Source organism: Centropristis striata, chromosome 23 (genome assembly GCF_030273125.1).
Source record: "Centropristis striata isolate RG_2023a ecotype Rhode Island chromosome 23, C.striata_1.0, whole genome shotgun sequence".
Taxonomy (NCBI): domain Eukaryota; kingdom Metazoa; phylum Chordata; class Actinopteri; order Perciformes; family Serranidae; genus Centropristis; species Centropristis striata.
Window position 1 is genome coordinate 14420810 of NC_081539.1, and position 17106 is coordinate 14437915.

The window sequence follows — 17106 nt, forward strand, 5'->3', positions numbered from 1 at the left end:
ATTCAGACAAGAAGAATCATTTATTTTCCTCCCAGAGAGAAGAAAAGACAAAATCACACATTTCAGTGCCAACATTACTACCAGCTACAATGCCAAATGGTTAAAAGGCCCAGAGACGCCTGTGTACCAGTGCATTATGATGTAAACACATAATTCATCATGTGTCAAATATAAACTCATATGGCTAAATCTGAAATCAGATGACTCACAGTTTCTTCTTTTTAGATAAGGGATTGCTGCTACTTCTCTGACAGAAGGGATGTGCTTTTAAAGTTTGTTGTGGAAATGCATGAAATTACTCTTTGAGTGACACTATCTCATCTATGATTTCCATAATGCAATTTCCAAGGGCAGTTGTCTTTGATCTAGAATCCCTATTCATATCCTGTCCTGTCTCGTCGAGCCCAGGTTGCTTCTCTTTTTATACAAGAGCCTGTCACAACAATGCTGACCCAGCGCAACCAATAAAATGTTCGAATAGGGGGTAAAAAAACTAGGTTGAAGATTCATCATGTGAATGTTGTCAGTTTAGCTTTACAGAAATGAGCAAAACAAGACCAAGCCTGCCGTTGAAGCACACCACCTGTTACAGGACCTAACTGTCACTCAAAGTGGCCATGTCCTCATTATGCATAACTTTAAGCCTAAATATAATTTAAAGGAGTGAGTTATCATAAAGGTGGAAATTAGCTATAAAGACCAAAACTGTTTTTTTTCTACCAGGCTGTTCATTTCTGCCATAAAGTTGGACATTTTTAACATGGGGGTCTATGGGGATTGACTCCCTTTTGGAGCCAGCCTCAAGTGGCCAGTTGAAGAACTGCATTATTTAAAAACTTTTTTCACATTGGCTTCATTTTTCAGCTTTGGCAAATGCTATCTTTAGCCTGCTTACCCGTTCACAATGACAATGCTGGCATGCTGTTGTTTAGCAGCTATACTCACTATATTCAACATCATAGTTTAGCGTGTTAGCATAGCAGTTAGCACTTAACATAACATAAGAAAAAAAAACCTTATTACAATTCATGTAAACCTATTTGAGCTTAGTGGTATCATATAAAATATTGATATGGGTACCAATACCTGTACTCTTAAAGTTATACGAATGCCACTTATGTAAATCATGTAATATATGTATTTTTTCTGTTTTAATCAATGCCCATTATGTGAATGGATTCGCATTCAGTTGGGTAAAGTGTATTATGTATGCTGAAATATTGTGCAATATACATTTTTTTCTAGATCACAAAAAGGACTGAATGACGTTATTGTTTGACTGGAGAAGTTTTGATACTACTTCGTACTGTGTTAAAAATTTAGGGGCAATTTATCCAGTAGTTGTAAACAGAGAACAGGCCTGAACCCCTCCCCTAGGGAGCAGTGCCTTCAATTAACAGTGAATCTGCAAAAAAATAAGTGCCACCAGTGGAGTAATATATTTTTGCAACACCACGTTTCCTCTCTTTTAATCATTTAACTCTCTCTCATTCATTACCCTGCTGTAGTGTTTTGAGGAGGTGGTTGGTTGGTTTACATATTCAGGGGTGTGTGTTAGTTTGTGGTGGGCCGGTCTGGTCCAAAATGCCATGGCTGAGGTTCTGTTCCAGTGCAGCTCTGGTTGTGGAGATATTTCAGTCTGGACCAAGTGCCAGACTGCTGGTCAGACCATCAGCCATCCCTACAGCCACACCGCTAGCATGGCTAAATGATATTTGACATATTAACAATGCTCTAAATGTGCTAAGTGGCATTTTGTGTTGTAGAATGAAGACATCAAGTCTGAAGGTCACTTGGAGCCGAGCCGGACCAAACCCCAGCAGGGCTGGAAGGAGACCACAATCTACAGCCATCAGAAAGGAGCTGGCCAACCGCCCGTCACCAAAGTCTTCACCCAGAGCGGAGAGGGAAGGCACCCCATGCTCAGTACAACCTACTCCAACCGGGACCCAGGAAGGAGCAAGCTGCTATCCAGCCAGCTGGGACGGCTTCTCGCTGAGGTACCCAGCACTCAGCAGGGCGCCCCGGGCGGCAAAGGAAAGCTCCACTACCTCAGCTACATCCGTCCAGCTCCCAGTGACCAGGCAGAGCCCCAGTCTCAGGTGGCTTTTAGCACCAAAACCCAAAGGCCAAATCTAGACAGACTTCTGCTCAAGGTCGGCTCGAACAGACTCCCCGCCAAACAGCCACTTAGTGTCATGGACGGTAAGATACGTTGTTTTTTTTAGCTCGATTTAGATACTTAAAACTCTGACCATGTTTGTTTAATGATATAGAAATGTACTCTATTGTGGGTTATTATTCTTCTCTCTTTCGTGCCCAGAGCGATTCATCCATAATATGGTGAACCAGCTGGGAAGGCACAGCATCAACATGGAGTCTTTGATGGGCAAAGACCTGGACCATCTGGCTGAGGTCATCTCAGGAGCCCTGCAGGAGGTGCATGAGGAACGGCCCGGCATTGGGGCCCAGCCAGGACCAGGAGCCGCTGACTCCAGGGGGGACATGCAGGGTAACAGGGAGCCACTGGCAGCCATGCAACTGAATCAAGACCAGGACCTGAAATCAGACAAAGGGCAGGATCTAAACCAGGAAGACACAATGAGAATAAAACAGCAAGGTTAGGGTTTCTGCTGTTGAGAAGAAAATAAAAGCTGGCAACATTTGAAGCATGTGTGTGTTTATTTTCTGCTGTAGACATAAGACTATAAGGCAGTTTATAAATATGTAAATAATGCTTTGTTTGTATATTCCTCATGTAAAGTGCCAAATGTATTTTTGAGTCTTTCGTTTTGAGTCATAACTGTTTTTTTCTTTGCTAAATACAAAAGAGAACTTCAGTTTTCACACAATCTGCTCACATAAATTGTGTTTGTTTCCAGGCCAACAAATAGACGATGCAGACAAAGAGCCTGTTGACAAGGTGAATTTAAAATTACTCTGCTCAACCAACAAATTGGTTTCTCAGGGAGCGAGACATGTCCAAACTTAAACTTTATTCACTTTTGAATGCTACTTCAAATAGGGATGATTTGAAAGTTTTCCAGGCTAGCATTTATTGTTGAGTTATTAGATCGTGAAAGCAACTGCAGGATCTCAAATAAATCTTTTGAGTGTTGTCTAACCTCATATTTTTTTCATTTAATGGAACTTTAAAAGTGATATGAATAGAAAGAGTTCAGCATGATGCTATATATCTTTTCTTTAACTTTTAGTCATGAAAGGTGCTGAATGCACCCCTTTAATATTTTGTTGAGAAAAAGGATTTCATTGGACCTTGCACTTAGACATAGAAATCAGAATTGTTGACATATTTGATGGAATAAAAGTTTCTATTCAAGGTGTTAATGAATTTCTCATCAGAAGTAAATAAACTTTTAAAAGGGAACTAAAAGTAGTATATAAGTAAAATGAAGTAGAAAATGCATTTTGTATTCTAAAAAGAAATCTTGTTTGATTAAACCCAGCATGCAGCCTTCTTCTCCAAGCTGCTGGACTACCTCAACATGGAGCCCTTTGGAGATTTTCCAGAGGTCAACATCGGGACACCGGCTCCCCTCCGGAAAATGGTCGGACTGGAGAACGTCCAAAGCCGGACGACGCAGGGCCAAGTTCCCGTACCCCACCGCTGGGAGGAGAAACCTGCGAAGGAAGGCTCCACCCTGCGTTTAACCGGCGGTGCAGATGGGCCTGACACTCAGGTGGACACAGAGATCCAGAGGTGGATGCAGGAAAATCCGGCCCCAGCTGGGAAAAAGCAGGTGGAGGAGCCGCAAAAGAAGGACATGAGAGTCAAAACTCAGCTGGTCCACGTGGGGGTGAAGGAGTTCTCCAGCAGGGGGAAGGACAGACACTTTGGCTACATTATCACCAACTCAGAGTGAGTATGATTCATCACATATTGATAATAATGATTCATGCTGTAATATTATTTCTCAAGTCATAATATTCTGAATCAATGTTGTTGAACTTAAGCTTGCTCTTCATTTCTGAATAACAAAGTGTAGTTTATAAAAAATAAGATCATTATTTGGGGAATTCAATAGCAGGTGTTTCAATATTTATGTACTATAAATAATAAATACAAATAATGATTCAAATTTATTAAATATGAGGTGGGTAGTTTGAACTCCAGGTGCATCTCAATAAATTAGAATATGATGGAAAAGTCCATTTTCAGTAGTTCAAGTCAAATAGCCCCAACCAAGTATTGAGTGCATATAGATGGACATACTTTTCAGGGGCCAACATTAACATATTAAACACACTTTTTAAAATTGGTCTGTTGTAATATTCAATTTTTTTTGAGACACTGAATTTTAGGTCTTCGTTCAATGTAAGCCATAATCATTTTAATTTGAAGAAATAAAATAAAATAAAATTAAGTATATATATATGTATATATATTAAGTATATATATATTAAGTATATTAAGTATATATTATAATGTGTTATTTCCACTTTTTGAATTGAAATGCTGACATAAATAAACTTTCTATGATATTCTTATTTATTGAGATGCACTTGTATGTTGTTACCTTCTCTAGCTGGCACTAGAATGTTGGTTTAACTTATTATTAAAGTTGTTATTATTTTATTAATATACACATTAAAATTACATATTGACACAATTTTCAATGAGATGTCTTTTTAGTCAAATGTTGTGGCAACTGTTCAGTACAACAATATAGGTGTGCAATGTGGGCTTTCATGTGTGTGAATTGCACTTATATGAACTTTTTTTAATTGGTATTTTTCATTATACTTTTATTTCCACCCCCATCCCACCCTCCCAGTCCTCCTGCTCACACATCCCTCTCATCCAGGGTCACACAAATCACAGAAAGAAAATGAAGAACAGATATAGAAAAAGAAAAAGGAAAAATATAAATAATTGTAGTAATAATAATAAAAAAGAATAATACTAATAGTAATGCAATGAATAAAAAAAAATACTAATGGAATAGAAAAAAAATAATATTATTAATAATATTAGTAATGCAATTAATACTGAATACTAATAAAATAAATACAATAATAACAATTAAATGAATAGGATAAATAAAATAAATAAATTACATAAAATATAACTCTTCATCCAGAGTAATGCAGCGCAAGTCAGGCATTGTGTGATGAGGCTGGTGGAAAATGTAATGTGAACCAGTGTCATGGTGCACTATGGCATGAGGGATGATTCACAGTATTGGAAAAAACTTTTCTTGCATACCTTCAATTTTTTTTGTTTTAAGGTTCTATTATAATAAAGCGTTTGTTCAGCTAAAAAAGAAAAACTCTTCCTCCTTAAGGCTCATTGTGCAACGGACAGTAATATTAATACTAATTTTGTAACACCGTATACTGTGAAACCCTCTGAGACTCATATTAACTGTAGATTTACTGTTGACGGCAGTGCAGACTCTGTCAATAGATCGATCTACAGTCAATAACCTCTTTTTCCTCACTTCCTCAAAAACTTACCTCCATAAAGTATTACTGACAACCTTGTAAAAGCTCTTGTTCTTAAGTGGTTGTTATCAACAGACTTGATGGTGAAGCTTCCAGCTTCATATTGCTTTGCTCACCAGCCGTCAGCCGCACTGCTGGACCTGTTTTAACTAGGCATTTTACATACCTTAATACCGAGCATATGTCTGCTTTGTTCACTTACTTAAAGCTGCCTTTAAAAGAGAGACACAATTTCTCTGTAAAACCACCCACATGTTCCCGTCTTTATGGAAAAGAATACTGCAGTTTGAAATCCTTGGTGTGTGCTGCACCTGATTACAATAGCAGGGATGATAAATCCCTCAGTGTGTGGGTATTACTGTGCCGTATTACAGCTTTAATGATGATACTTTGTCAGGAAGGGTAGCCAAGTTCTCTCCATCTCCTTCTCTCTCACCTCTCAGTCAGCTCGGGCTCAGCAAAGATAAGTTCCTATCGACTGTGTCTTCGCCTCTGGCCCTCTCTGAAATCCCTTTATGGCCTTATCAAGTCCGGTGTCAGTGCGTTGTCCTTCACCTGTTCAACACACGTCGGCTCATAAAGGTGCAATGGGTACAATCTTTGTCACCTTATTGCCACACATATAGAAACGTAGATTAAGACGTAAACACGCAATATAGGTGAGTATATGCCAGGGGAAAGGAACAGGTCACCTTCTGAATAAAACGTCTTCACCTCCTCCTCCTCCGTTATCATCCACGAGCGGACACCTATAGTTGGCCTATAGAGGGGTCTGCATTTGCTGCAGACCTCATGATTGCACGGTTGTTATCCCCAGCTCCTTCGCACCCTGCAGAGAGGCTACGCAAACCTACTTATCTGACAGCTCCTGACATTGTGGTGGTGGTGGTGGTGGTGGTAGTGGGGGGTTTGGGGAACAGGAGGGAGGTAGAAGGAGGAGGGGGGAGTGGAAAGGTATGGATAGAAGAGAAAGAGACAGAGAGAAACCCAAGGGGAAAAGTGCTAGCATCAACAACCAAGTCACTCCTGGAGCTCTCCAGTTGCTAGAATTACCGCAGAGGGATGCGAACGTGTCTGGAATTGCTTCGGTGAATCTTTAACTTTCAAAACCCCTCAAAAAGTGGAGAAAAAAAGAAAGAGCCACCCACTCTCTCAAAGGTGGAGTGAATCAGCCGCTCATGCACAGTACACCGTTTGAAAAAAGCTGCTGTACTGTGGTGTCAAATGCAGGCTAAACAAAAGAATATCTCAGCATAATTTTAACCTTGAATACAGTAATGTAAAATAATTGTAAGACTGGAAAAAGAAAACATATAGCTGATAATGCACTCAATACCCAGCGCTGCATGGAAAAGCTTCCCTTTTCGCACAGTGTTTCATTATGATCCATGACTTTTCGGTGCATGTCACCTTGCAGTCACTTGGCACTCTCAGTGATTCCAGGTTAAGCTGTCAGCAATAAAGTAGCTTTCTGTTTGTGTTTGTGTGTGTGTATGCCCTTCTCATTTCCTCCATCCAGCGCGTTGGCCTGCAGATTGCCTTTGTTTGGTCTATTTCCTTGGCGATTTACTCTCTGAGAGAGAGAGAGCAGCCACAGACTGAGCTGAGATGAGGCATGGCTTTATCAGACCACCATTACACTTCACCTCCATTCCATTTGCACCTTATTATTCTCATCTCACCGTGAGGGCGCGTGCATGCCCGTGTGTTTGTGTACTTTGTGTTATCATGTTTTACTCTGAGCGTGCGTGCACGCTAGAGAAAGAAAGTGAATGTGGGCGAAGAAAAAGAAAGATGAGAGAGGGGAAGGGGGGGAGAAAGGCGCGTCCATACGATACAGCCATTACACCTCATGCAGGTTCCATTTGCACCTTATTGTTTGTCTCATTGCTGGAAAAAAGCAGGTGATTTACCAAGCCTGAAGAGGCAGCTGATCCCTTTTCCCTTGGCACGACTTTTTGTGTGTTTGTTTGTTTGTGTTTATGTGTGCGCGTGCCTGTGTGTCCGTCTACAGGGTGTGTACATGTGTGCAGTACATCCATTCAGACAACTGTGGCTTTGCTTGTGTGCAATGACCCATTTGTGGGTATGAATTGTGGCGGTATCTCCCTAAAAAAATAGCATTTTAACGGCTGAATAGCTGCATGTATGTTGAAGGGGTGTGGACTTTCAAACGTGACCCCCAGCTGTCTGTGTGCTCCCCCCCCTCCAGTTCCCTCACCGCTGACCAGGGCTCCGACCTGATGGAGCGTCTGACGCAGAGGCTGAACCTCCACGCCGCGGACCTCACCCAGCTCACGTATGTACAAGCACAAACATGCCCACATTGTTGCAAAAAAAGACCTACCTTGTAGTTTACAAACCATGCATCACATAAAGGATAATTGGCCAAATTTAAAACATTTGAGACGTTTTTGTTTTGTGCCTTTGAGTTTGGGGAATCAGAGTGAAGGTTGTCCAGAAGCTGCAAGGACTGTTTGTGCGAAAATGCTGTGCCACACTGCCAGAGACTGTAGGCGTTTGTTGTTTTTCTGACCTTTTGGAGTGTTTGACTTCTCGCAGGGAAAGAAATCAGGCCTAATTACCTCCAGACACATACTGATGTCTCCATTGTATTCAAAACACTGCCTCGCCACTATTGTCACTGTACGCTTTGTCAAAAAGGAAGCAGTCAAGCCATCAAACGACTTTCAGTTAGAAGCGAAGAGAGAGAGAGAAAGGGAAGCAGCGGTGGATCTGGAGCTGGAAATAGAGAAAGTAGTCCAGCAGGAGGTGGTTAATATATTAATGAGCGGGCGAACTGTCCTTGAACCCGGGCTGGTTTGCGCTTGTACCATGATTCTGCTGTACATTTGGTGTCAGACCATGTAGGAGGCAGAGGAGATGTGTTCGCCTAAGATCTGACAAGCCTTTCAAGACGCTCCTGCAGGAGAAGTGAAGTCTGGGTGGTTCAGTAACACCAGCAGCATATGAACACCAAAGCCGGTGCACTGCAGTCTGCGGCTGTACTGTAACTGTAGACACAGAGTATTCTGGCTCGGATAATAGCGACTGAGGAGGAAAACTGTCTGACAGTATCTAGTGTTCAACACTGAAAATACACGGTGACCTCAAAATAAATGCAACCAAGGAGACGTTCTGATCCCCATCTTTAAATTCAAGCTCTGGATTTAGATTTGATGAGCAAAAACACCAGGACGTGTCACCGTGCCGGCACTGATTGAATCCTGTTATTACACCTGTCATTTCATATCACTCAGAATCAGCTCCTGATGCATATAATGATTGATGTTTGGATGTGGATGAATAGCCAGCGACATTATTGCAACGTGCAATCATTCATATATCCACCAGTAGAAGATCTTGCAGATCTTTCACTAGTCAGTAAAAGCAGTAAGACGACAATATAATAGCACTTATTAGAGGTGGGAATCAGCAGAGGCCCCACGATGCAATTTTATCCCCATACTTCAGTCACAATACAATATTGTTGCGATTTTAAGCATTTTGCGATATGGTGGGTATTGCGAAACAATATAATGCGATTTAACTGTTTAACTGCCTTTTGTGTCCACAAAATTAAATTCAATCAAGAATTGTTTTGTCAAATAGGAGACTTGTGGGAACCCAGAGAGACTATTTTCACTGAGATAGCTTGAAGTCAGAGGTCACATTACCGCTTTGAAAATCAACATGAAACATCAAAAAACATCCTAACTTTGCAACGTTATTTCAGCAACTTCCCAACAAAATATTCTGACGCACATGGTGCCTATAGATTCCTTAGATTTTCTTGTTTCATATGATACCAGTATATCTCCAGTATATTCCTTAAAGTGAATGGCAGGCCGTCGCAATGCTAAATATCAATACTTGGCCGCCATGAATCGATATAATATAGCCACGCAAAATATCACGATACTATGCTGTATCGATTTATTCCCCCACTTCTAGCACTTATAGGGGACCTTTTAGATATTATCTGTCATTTTCATGTTTTTACAATGCCGGGTGTTCATATTAAACCAGGCCAAAGTGTCAAATAATGCAGCAACATATGCAAAAGTAATCCTTGTGAATCCCAGCTGACATTAGGTGAGAGGCGGGGTACATCCTGGACAGGTCACCAGACCATCACAGGGCTGACAAGAGACAGACAACCACTTACACTTACATTCACACGGACGGGCAATTTAGAGTCACCAATTAAACCTGCATGTCTCTGGACTGTGGGAGGAACCCAGAGAAAACCCACGCTGAAACAAGCACATGCAGGTTCCACACAGGAAAGGGCTCAGTACTAATTCAATATATATAAATATTGCTGTTGCAAGAACGCTCTAATTAATAAAAAGGATATTGATTCCAACTGTATTACCCAGCTTTTTTGGTGCATTAATGAAGAGTTTTTAAGCTGCAAGGCACAATTTGCGACAAAAATCTTCTTCTCTCTTTGAGTCAAAACTTAGTCAGATTTATTTAGCGTGACTTAGACTGTCGGATTATGTCATTATCTTTGATGGTCGCTGTGAAAAAATAAATCTAGTTAATATAATACTTATACAGTGCTTAGTCCAGAACTTGCCTGAGAATTATCACAATTTTAAACTTCCTTCAGTCTCAGTATCATCCAGTGATAGTTGACTGTGCATCCATGGGTGTTTTGCAAACAGGAGGTGCAAAAACTTGGCATCATTTTAATGGTGTCAAGGTGATGCTAATTATTCATAAATCACTGTGACTGTGCATTTTCCTTTTTTCTCTTTTTTGGGGGGGGGGATTATCCAATTAATAGTGCAAGACAAGTGATTAACAGTAAGACAAAGATGAGATGTGACAGGTCAAGAGAGAAACACTAGCAGATAAGCTTTTATAAATAACAGGAGGCACCGGAATTAAATTGATTGGATACATTTAGATTTTTGTAATGTACTATGCATGTGAGAAGAGAGAAGGAAATAAAATAACAAAAGGCATTAACAGAGGACTGGGGACAAAGAGGTGTTGGATTGGGTCTGGGACAGCTGGATCAGGCCAGAGTTTTATTTCTTTATTCATTTTTTTGTCCATTTATAATATATTTTGTTTGTTTTCCTCCTTCATTCTAGCTTCCTTTGTGATCTCCTGCTTTAGGCTAAAAATAAGATCTGAATCTTCAAAGTAACCAGTAGCTTTGCTGTCAAATTAATCTCGTAGACTTAAAAGGAATTAGTATAGTAGTAGTGTGAATAAAATGGGAGTACAGTACTTGAGTAAATGTCCTGTTTTCCACTGTAGCATACATCTGTGATCACAGAGCATTAATGCTGTTAAGCCAGTGTAAAAGCCACAGACAGATGCCTCATATGAAGCCTCCACACTGTATTAGACCTCATATTGATAACAGTATTCTATACCCCAAGACAAATACAGAAAATGTCGTCTTTGTCGGGCTTGTTTATCCCCGCTCTCCTTCCTTTTACAAAGTAATGAAAGCGCATTCATGTAGAAATAGCCAAGACGGAGGACGTGACGCAATCCCATTGTGCCTCTTGCTGTGTGGCGACGGCAGGTGAGTGTTTGAAAGCCTCCGTCTGAATATGAGTCGGCTCGAGTACGAGAGCTGGGTCAGAGCACGCCGCCCTGCTTCGGGGGGCCGCTCTTTTCTTGCTCGCTCTGATGAGCCCCGATAGGAAGCCTGGAGAAGAGATACTCAAATATGACAACACTCACACAGAGAAGAAACTCAGAATAAGAGAAGAAGGGGCTGAAGGTTTCGATGTTGTTGAGATTTTTTTCAGACGCTGAACACAATTACGTTTGAGGCTGCTACTACAGTAATCAGCAGAGAGTATTATCTTTTCACAAGAGATGTGAAACTGTAGTTTTGGATGATGATGGACTGGGGGGATAATATGTGCCTCTTTTCTAGATGACGTAAGTGTTTTACTTGCCAGAAACACTAGGGGGAGTGGGATACACACTCACAAGTCCATCCTCACACACAGTCTGTACAGGAACACACACACACGCCCCTGCCAATATCCCGCCAACCAGCCTGCACATTCACACTCATCATGTCCCAGCAGCAGAGCTAATATGAAGTCCAAGCTTACACATCCGATAACACAGGAGACGGTGTGGAGTCTTCCAGAAAACTTATCCGCCTTAACTTCATCTCCCGACTGTGGTGGTGGTGTTTTCCCTCCCTAGTATATTTAAATAGGGTTTTTGTGGCTTAAAAAAAAAAAATCATGTCAGTTCAATTTGAGATGCATCGAGATCTCTGGCAGAATACCTTCGGCCGGGGAGAATGGAGGCAGGGGTGAAGATTGTGGAAATATTGACATTTACGAGAGCAAACACAGCCCAGGTGAAGGTATTAGAGAAGGACATATTTCTTTTGGAGCCGCACACGTGTGTGTGTGTGTGTGTGTGTGTGTGTGTGTGTGTGTGTGTGTGTGTGTGTATGTGTGTGATCATGTTCACAAATGCATCGGTGCATGGTTGGGTCCGTCTGTCTGGCAGTATCGGCTCACATATTGCCCCTGGCGGAGTGGGTGTTGCTGCCTCTGTAGCGGGCTGACTGATGGTGAGTGGGTCTGGGTCACAGCACTCTGGCAGTCTGATGAATCTCCGTCTCTGTCGTACAGTCTGTGGGAGTGCACTAAAAATGCATGTACACTTTCCAGGGCTTAAGCGTGGAAACATGGTGATGTACTGCGATTGTGATTTAGAGCTGATGGAAAGATGACACTAGTAGACTTCTCAACTCACCCTGTGTGTTCATAGTCACTTACTATTATAGATATTACTGTTCATTCATCCATCCATGCCCAAGGTTGTTATAATATCCTGCACATAGAATACCTCAAAAGATATTGCTTGAATTTGATTAAATGTAAATGATCATACCAGTGTTTTTGCAGGTTTTAGCTATGATAAAACATTTCTAAAATTTTAGGAAGTTGAATAAATTACTACATGTATGTAAAAAAAGATCGCTTGCAGTGGCGAATACACTGAGAATTATAACACGACACGTTACCCTCAGCGTTACATACCGCTTCAACATATTTCAGTTCATTCTGTTTTATTTATTTTATTATTTAATTTATATTTATAATGTATCCTCTGACCTGAATCTATCGATTTACAGTCAACTATATCCACTGGAGTAAATGGCCAGATTTTATTAGTGGTACCCTGCACAGAAACATGTTATGAAACATTGTAAAATGCATATATCTATGGTAAAATGGCTTTAAACGATTTACCCTAATTTTAAAAAAGTGACTATTTTTGAAACTGAAAGGGAATTCCCACCATTGACTATATCCTTCTAACTAATATCTATGTAATCAGCTTTTTTATTTCCTTATTTCTTTCTTTCCTTTTTCCCCCTTTCTGTTTTTTATTGATTGAAATATTTTTTGTACGCTCTTTAATTCCAGTAATGATATATACTTTCTTAAAATACAAAAACAAAACAAAAACAAAAATAAAATAAACGTCATGCTTTTATTCAGTGTAGTTTCCTGTAGTTGGCAGCAATTTTCAGCATAAAAGCTACCTGTCCGGCACCAAACATTGGAGCATTTAACCACTAAAAAGACAGATATTTCCCTCAGGCGTTGGTGGAGACCAAAAACGGAGCTAAAAGAGAGTGAATACTGTGCTCACATTCACGAGGGTGCCAGAAACAAGACTCCAAGTGGCCAAAAATCTGTTTATACAGGTTTAAGAACATATTATGTACCATCTACATTTTTTCGAAAGGTTTTTTAATGCATGCTGTAGAGTTAAATATTCTTGTATGTAATGTCTCTGCTGCCCAATCCCAGGCGGCTAGTAACTCTTTTGAGTTATGTAATTCATCTCACATTATATTTTGTTACTTTATCATTGCATGGTGATGCAGCAAGGTTTTTTCAAATCTACAGCATTTGTTCCTAAACTGTATTGCCATGCAAAAATCAAAACAGACTTGTTTTTTTTGCTGTGATGGATGACACATGTTAACAAAGATTATGTCATCCTGTTTCAAATACAAATCAAATTGTTTCAACAATTGTCCACAAATGAGTGAAAAATGACAGAATAAGGCTGCACTATAATCAAGCAAAATATAACTTGCTTTAACAAAATGATTCAAACAAGTTGATTTGTATTGCAGACAGGTTTAAATTTACCCATTCGCTGTGAGATTTTCACTTGTTTAAAAAAAAATTAGACATTTGGGACAGAATAAAAGACTCAAAGCACTTGATAAGATGCAGATCTTCACCGCGTGGATCTCATTGCTCATTTCTGGCATTTTAAAATTCTCACTAAATGGCCTGTTAGGATTTTCCTAGAACGTGGGTGAGTGATGAATCTGACTCCTGCATTGATCATTTTGCTCGCTCATGCCATGTGTTCATCATCAGTGTCTCAGACATCACTGATTTAATTTGGATTTTGACAAAAACTTGAGGAAGATGATCTCACTGCTGCACTCACAGCATTCAGAATTATCCTGATTGGCCCATTGGGGAACTACAATTACAGCTCAAGACAAGGTGTCATATCGGTTACTGATTGGGCCAGATAGGGTCTTCATCATTCAGGGGGGTGCTTCATGTTGTCCTGTGGAAACCTGCTTTGAAAGTCGTTTCTGTTCTTTTAGCCATTAAAAATACATCATCCAATGCAATCATTTGGGGTTTCAGGAGGTTACAGTAGACATGAGTATGATATTTTCTGCACAGATTGCTTGAGAAGACGCAGTTTTTTCCCTGACCACTGCAGGGAGTTCTTACAGAGTCTAGTGGGGTTGTTAGATTTTATTTCGTGGCCAACCTCCGGGACCTCAAACATTTATTCTGCCCCAGGGAGAGAAGTCTGTAGCTGACTCCTGACCAGACAGATGAGAGTATAGGCACAGGGAGTACAGGCGGGTTACAGCAGGTGAAAAGAAAACAAGGTGCTCAGCAGATGACTGTACATTGGTCTTTGTCCAAATTCAGGCTGAAAGGGAAAGGAGAATTCATGATGATTCACATCTCTTTCAGAAATACAGCGTCGGGTTCTTTGCAGCGTCTCATCATTCACACCTTTTATTTGAGGATTCTGCCAATTACTGCGCTGAATGTGGAGTTAAGCATAGTAATACTTTAAAGCACTACTTCAGCATCTTCAGAAATTCGCTTCTTTCATTGTTTCCAAGAGTTAGACTCAAGGAATATGAAGCCAACACCAGCAGCCAGTTAGCTTAGCTTAGTTTAGCCTAAAGAATGGAAACACATGGAAACTGCTAAACTGGTGAACTGCTCATTGTTCTGACATCCCATTGGTCCATTGCATAGAAATATGGATCCAACGACCCAAAAAGTGTGCAAATACACACTGGAGTCCAATGACTGATGATGCTTTTCTTAAAAGATAGGTATTATACAACACTATGGTTAAAGAATGGTTAGGTTTAGGTTATAAAACAACTTGGTTAAGGTTAGAGAAGGATTGACACTTTGCCGGACTATTTGGCTGCCAGACAAATGACGTCGCACCATCCTAGTTCTGTTCAAAGGTAACATAATCAACCTACCAACATCTCTTAAGATTACTAATAAACACCTTTAATCTAAAGTACCTGTTTTTCAACGGTTATTTACGGGATTTTTTCTTGGCCAGGAGCAGAAACTTACTGAATTATGTGCTAGTTTCCTTACAACCACAAACAACCAGGGGGGCAGTGGTACAGTACTTAGTTAGTAGTAATACTTTAAAGCACCATTTCAACATCTTGGGAAATACGCTTCTTTTATTGTCTCATTGTTTCAGCAATATGTTGTCAAATGTTCCTTGTACATTTCCCCGGTCAATATGTTGAAATCTCCCATCTACATCTTACAGCCTACTGAGGTTATACTCCTTGGAAAATACGCCCTTAAATTATTGGGCAGTTTTCTTGACTTTTGATATTGATATGTCAGAATTTTACCATTCAAACTGGCTTTGAAACGTCCATATCCCTTCATTATTCAAAATCTAAACTGCAGAGCTAGCCCTTACCAATCTCTTACAATGTTCGTTTATATCAAGAGACATATGACCCTGGGAATATTGGGATGATTTCTATGAGGGTGGTATTGATTTCCTCATCTTATTCTCAGCAAGAAAGCAAATAAGTATGTTTCCCAAAATGTCAGACTATTCCTTTTAATATAACTCATTTTGCTCTTTATTTGCTGTCTTTCTGCAGTGTCTTGGGTCCGGCGTTGACTTTCCGAATTGGCCCCAACCCTAAAAACGTGACCACGGCAGATCTGGTTCAAGTCGCAGGTAAGAGAGCAGTCATTCTATATATTTTTTCTTCTATAACCCATCACACAATGATTGCCATTGACGACCTTCATTGCGATTCATCTCATCTTCACTAGCCAGACCACTCTGTCACCGTCTGTGCTTCAGTAAATGAGAACACAGATTAGTCTCTCCAGATACAGTAGATAGGCTGGTGTTCATCTTGTTCAGACAAACCCCCGTCCCCGAGAAGATTATCAACAGTGTGCAATGACAGATGACCATCAATTACTGGGATGATGAGTCTGTCTACACACACACACTCACAGACACACACATACTCATACACAGTGTACAGGACAGTCTATTTGGTCTTCTATTATGTCCAACAGGCTGACAGGTTGAAACAGGTTTGCACTAGCCAATCAGTTAGAGTGTATACTTCTCTCTCTTTGTGTGTGTGTGTGTGTGTGTGTGTGTGTATGTGGCTGCATGTATGCACTTGTTTGATGCAGACTGATGGAGAGCTGTCACCCACAGAAAGGAGGGTTGTCAGTACGCGTCCATTCCCCTGTTCATTGTCTGCGCTCCGATCTGACCGGCGTCTGCGTCGGTGTGTGTGTGATGTGTGTCAGTGTCCTTGCTTTGGTCGGAAATGACTTTGAGAAGCGCAGCAATACTCCCAACAGTCAATATCATCCAATATCACCCCACTGGAATCAACATGGTGGTGTTGTTATTGGCTGAAATGTGTTGCTGCTCCAGTTTTTCTACGCGGCGACATTTTTTGGCACCAACTCTCTTCCTATTAGCGTCGTGCTGGTTGATGGCTGATGATACAGATTTACCGCAAGAAAGGCTGGGCCGGGGGTTGAGCTCTGGTTCAGTGGTTTCGAGTGTGAGTTTTTGTACGTGTGTGTGTTTGTTGGATTAGAGAGTGTATCTGTATTTATCCCTCACCGTCATCCCACGTTTGCAACGTTTGTTTAACAAAATGATCAAATGACCAAATACTGCAGAGTTACCTCCTGTATGAGGTGTAATAATCGTACTGTATAATAACGTCCTACTTTTTCTCTCTCCGTTTTCTACTTCTTCTTTTTTTTTATATATATATATATATTTTTTACCTCTTCTCTTGTGTGACTGACTTTGATGAGGTGGCGTGTGGCGAGAGCTAATGACAGGCATGAGCAGGGCTGAAATGTCAGACCAAATGTTAAGTCAACATGATCATCAGCCTGACCCGTGGTGATGAATTATGAATACAGCCCACCTGAATAGTGATGTGTAAAAGGCGACAGAAGGAGCTTATCAAACTACTTCGGATGCATCTTAGCCGTCTTTCAATCCTGGCTGACCGTGGGTTGCACCTCT

General features: G+C 40.6%; 1 protein-coding gene across 1 annotated transcript in view; it reads left to right on the forward strand.

Annotated features, from left to right (window-relative positions):
* ptprn2 (protein tyrosine phosphatase receptor type N2) overlaps nucleotides 1-17106 on the forward strand; it is a 145279-nt gene that overhangs the window by 39528 nt on the left and 88645 nt on the right. Inside the window, exons 5-10 of the mRNA XM_059326577.1 lie at nucleotides 1767-2205; nucleotides 2324-2620; nucleotides 2883-2923; nucleotides 3468-3880; nucleotides 7679-7765; nucleotides 15689-15768. Coding sequence (XP_059182560.1) covers nucleotides 1767-2205; nucleotides 2324-2620; nucleotides 2883-2923; nucleotides 3468-3880; nucleotides 7679-7765; nucleotides 15689-15768 — 1357 coding nt within the window. The remainder of the gene's footprint in view (nucleotides 1-1766; nucleotides 2206-2323; nucleotides 2621-2882; nucleotides 2924-3467; nucleotides 3881-7678; nucleotides 7766-15688; nucleotides 15769-17106) is intronic.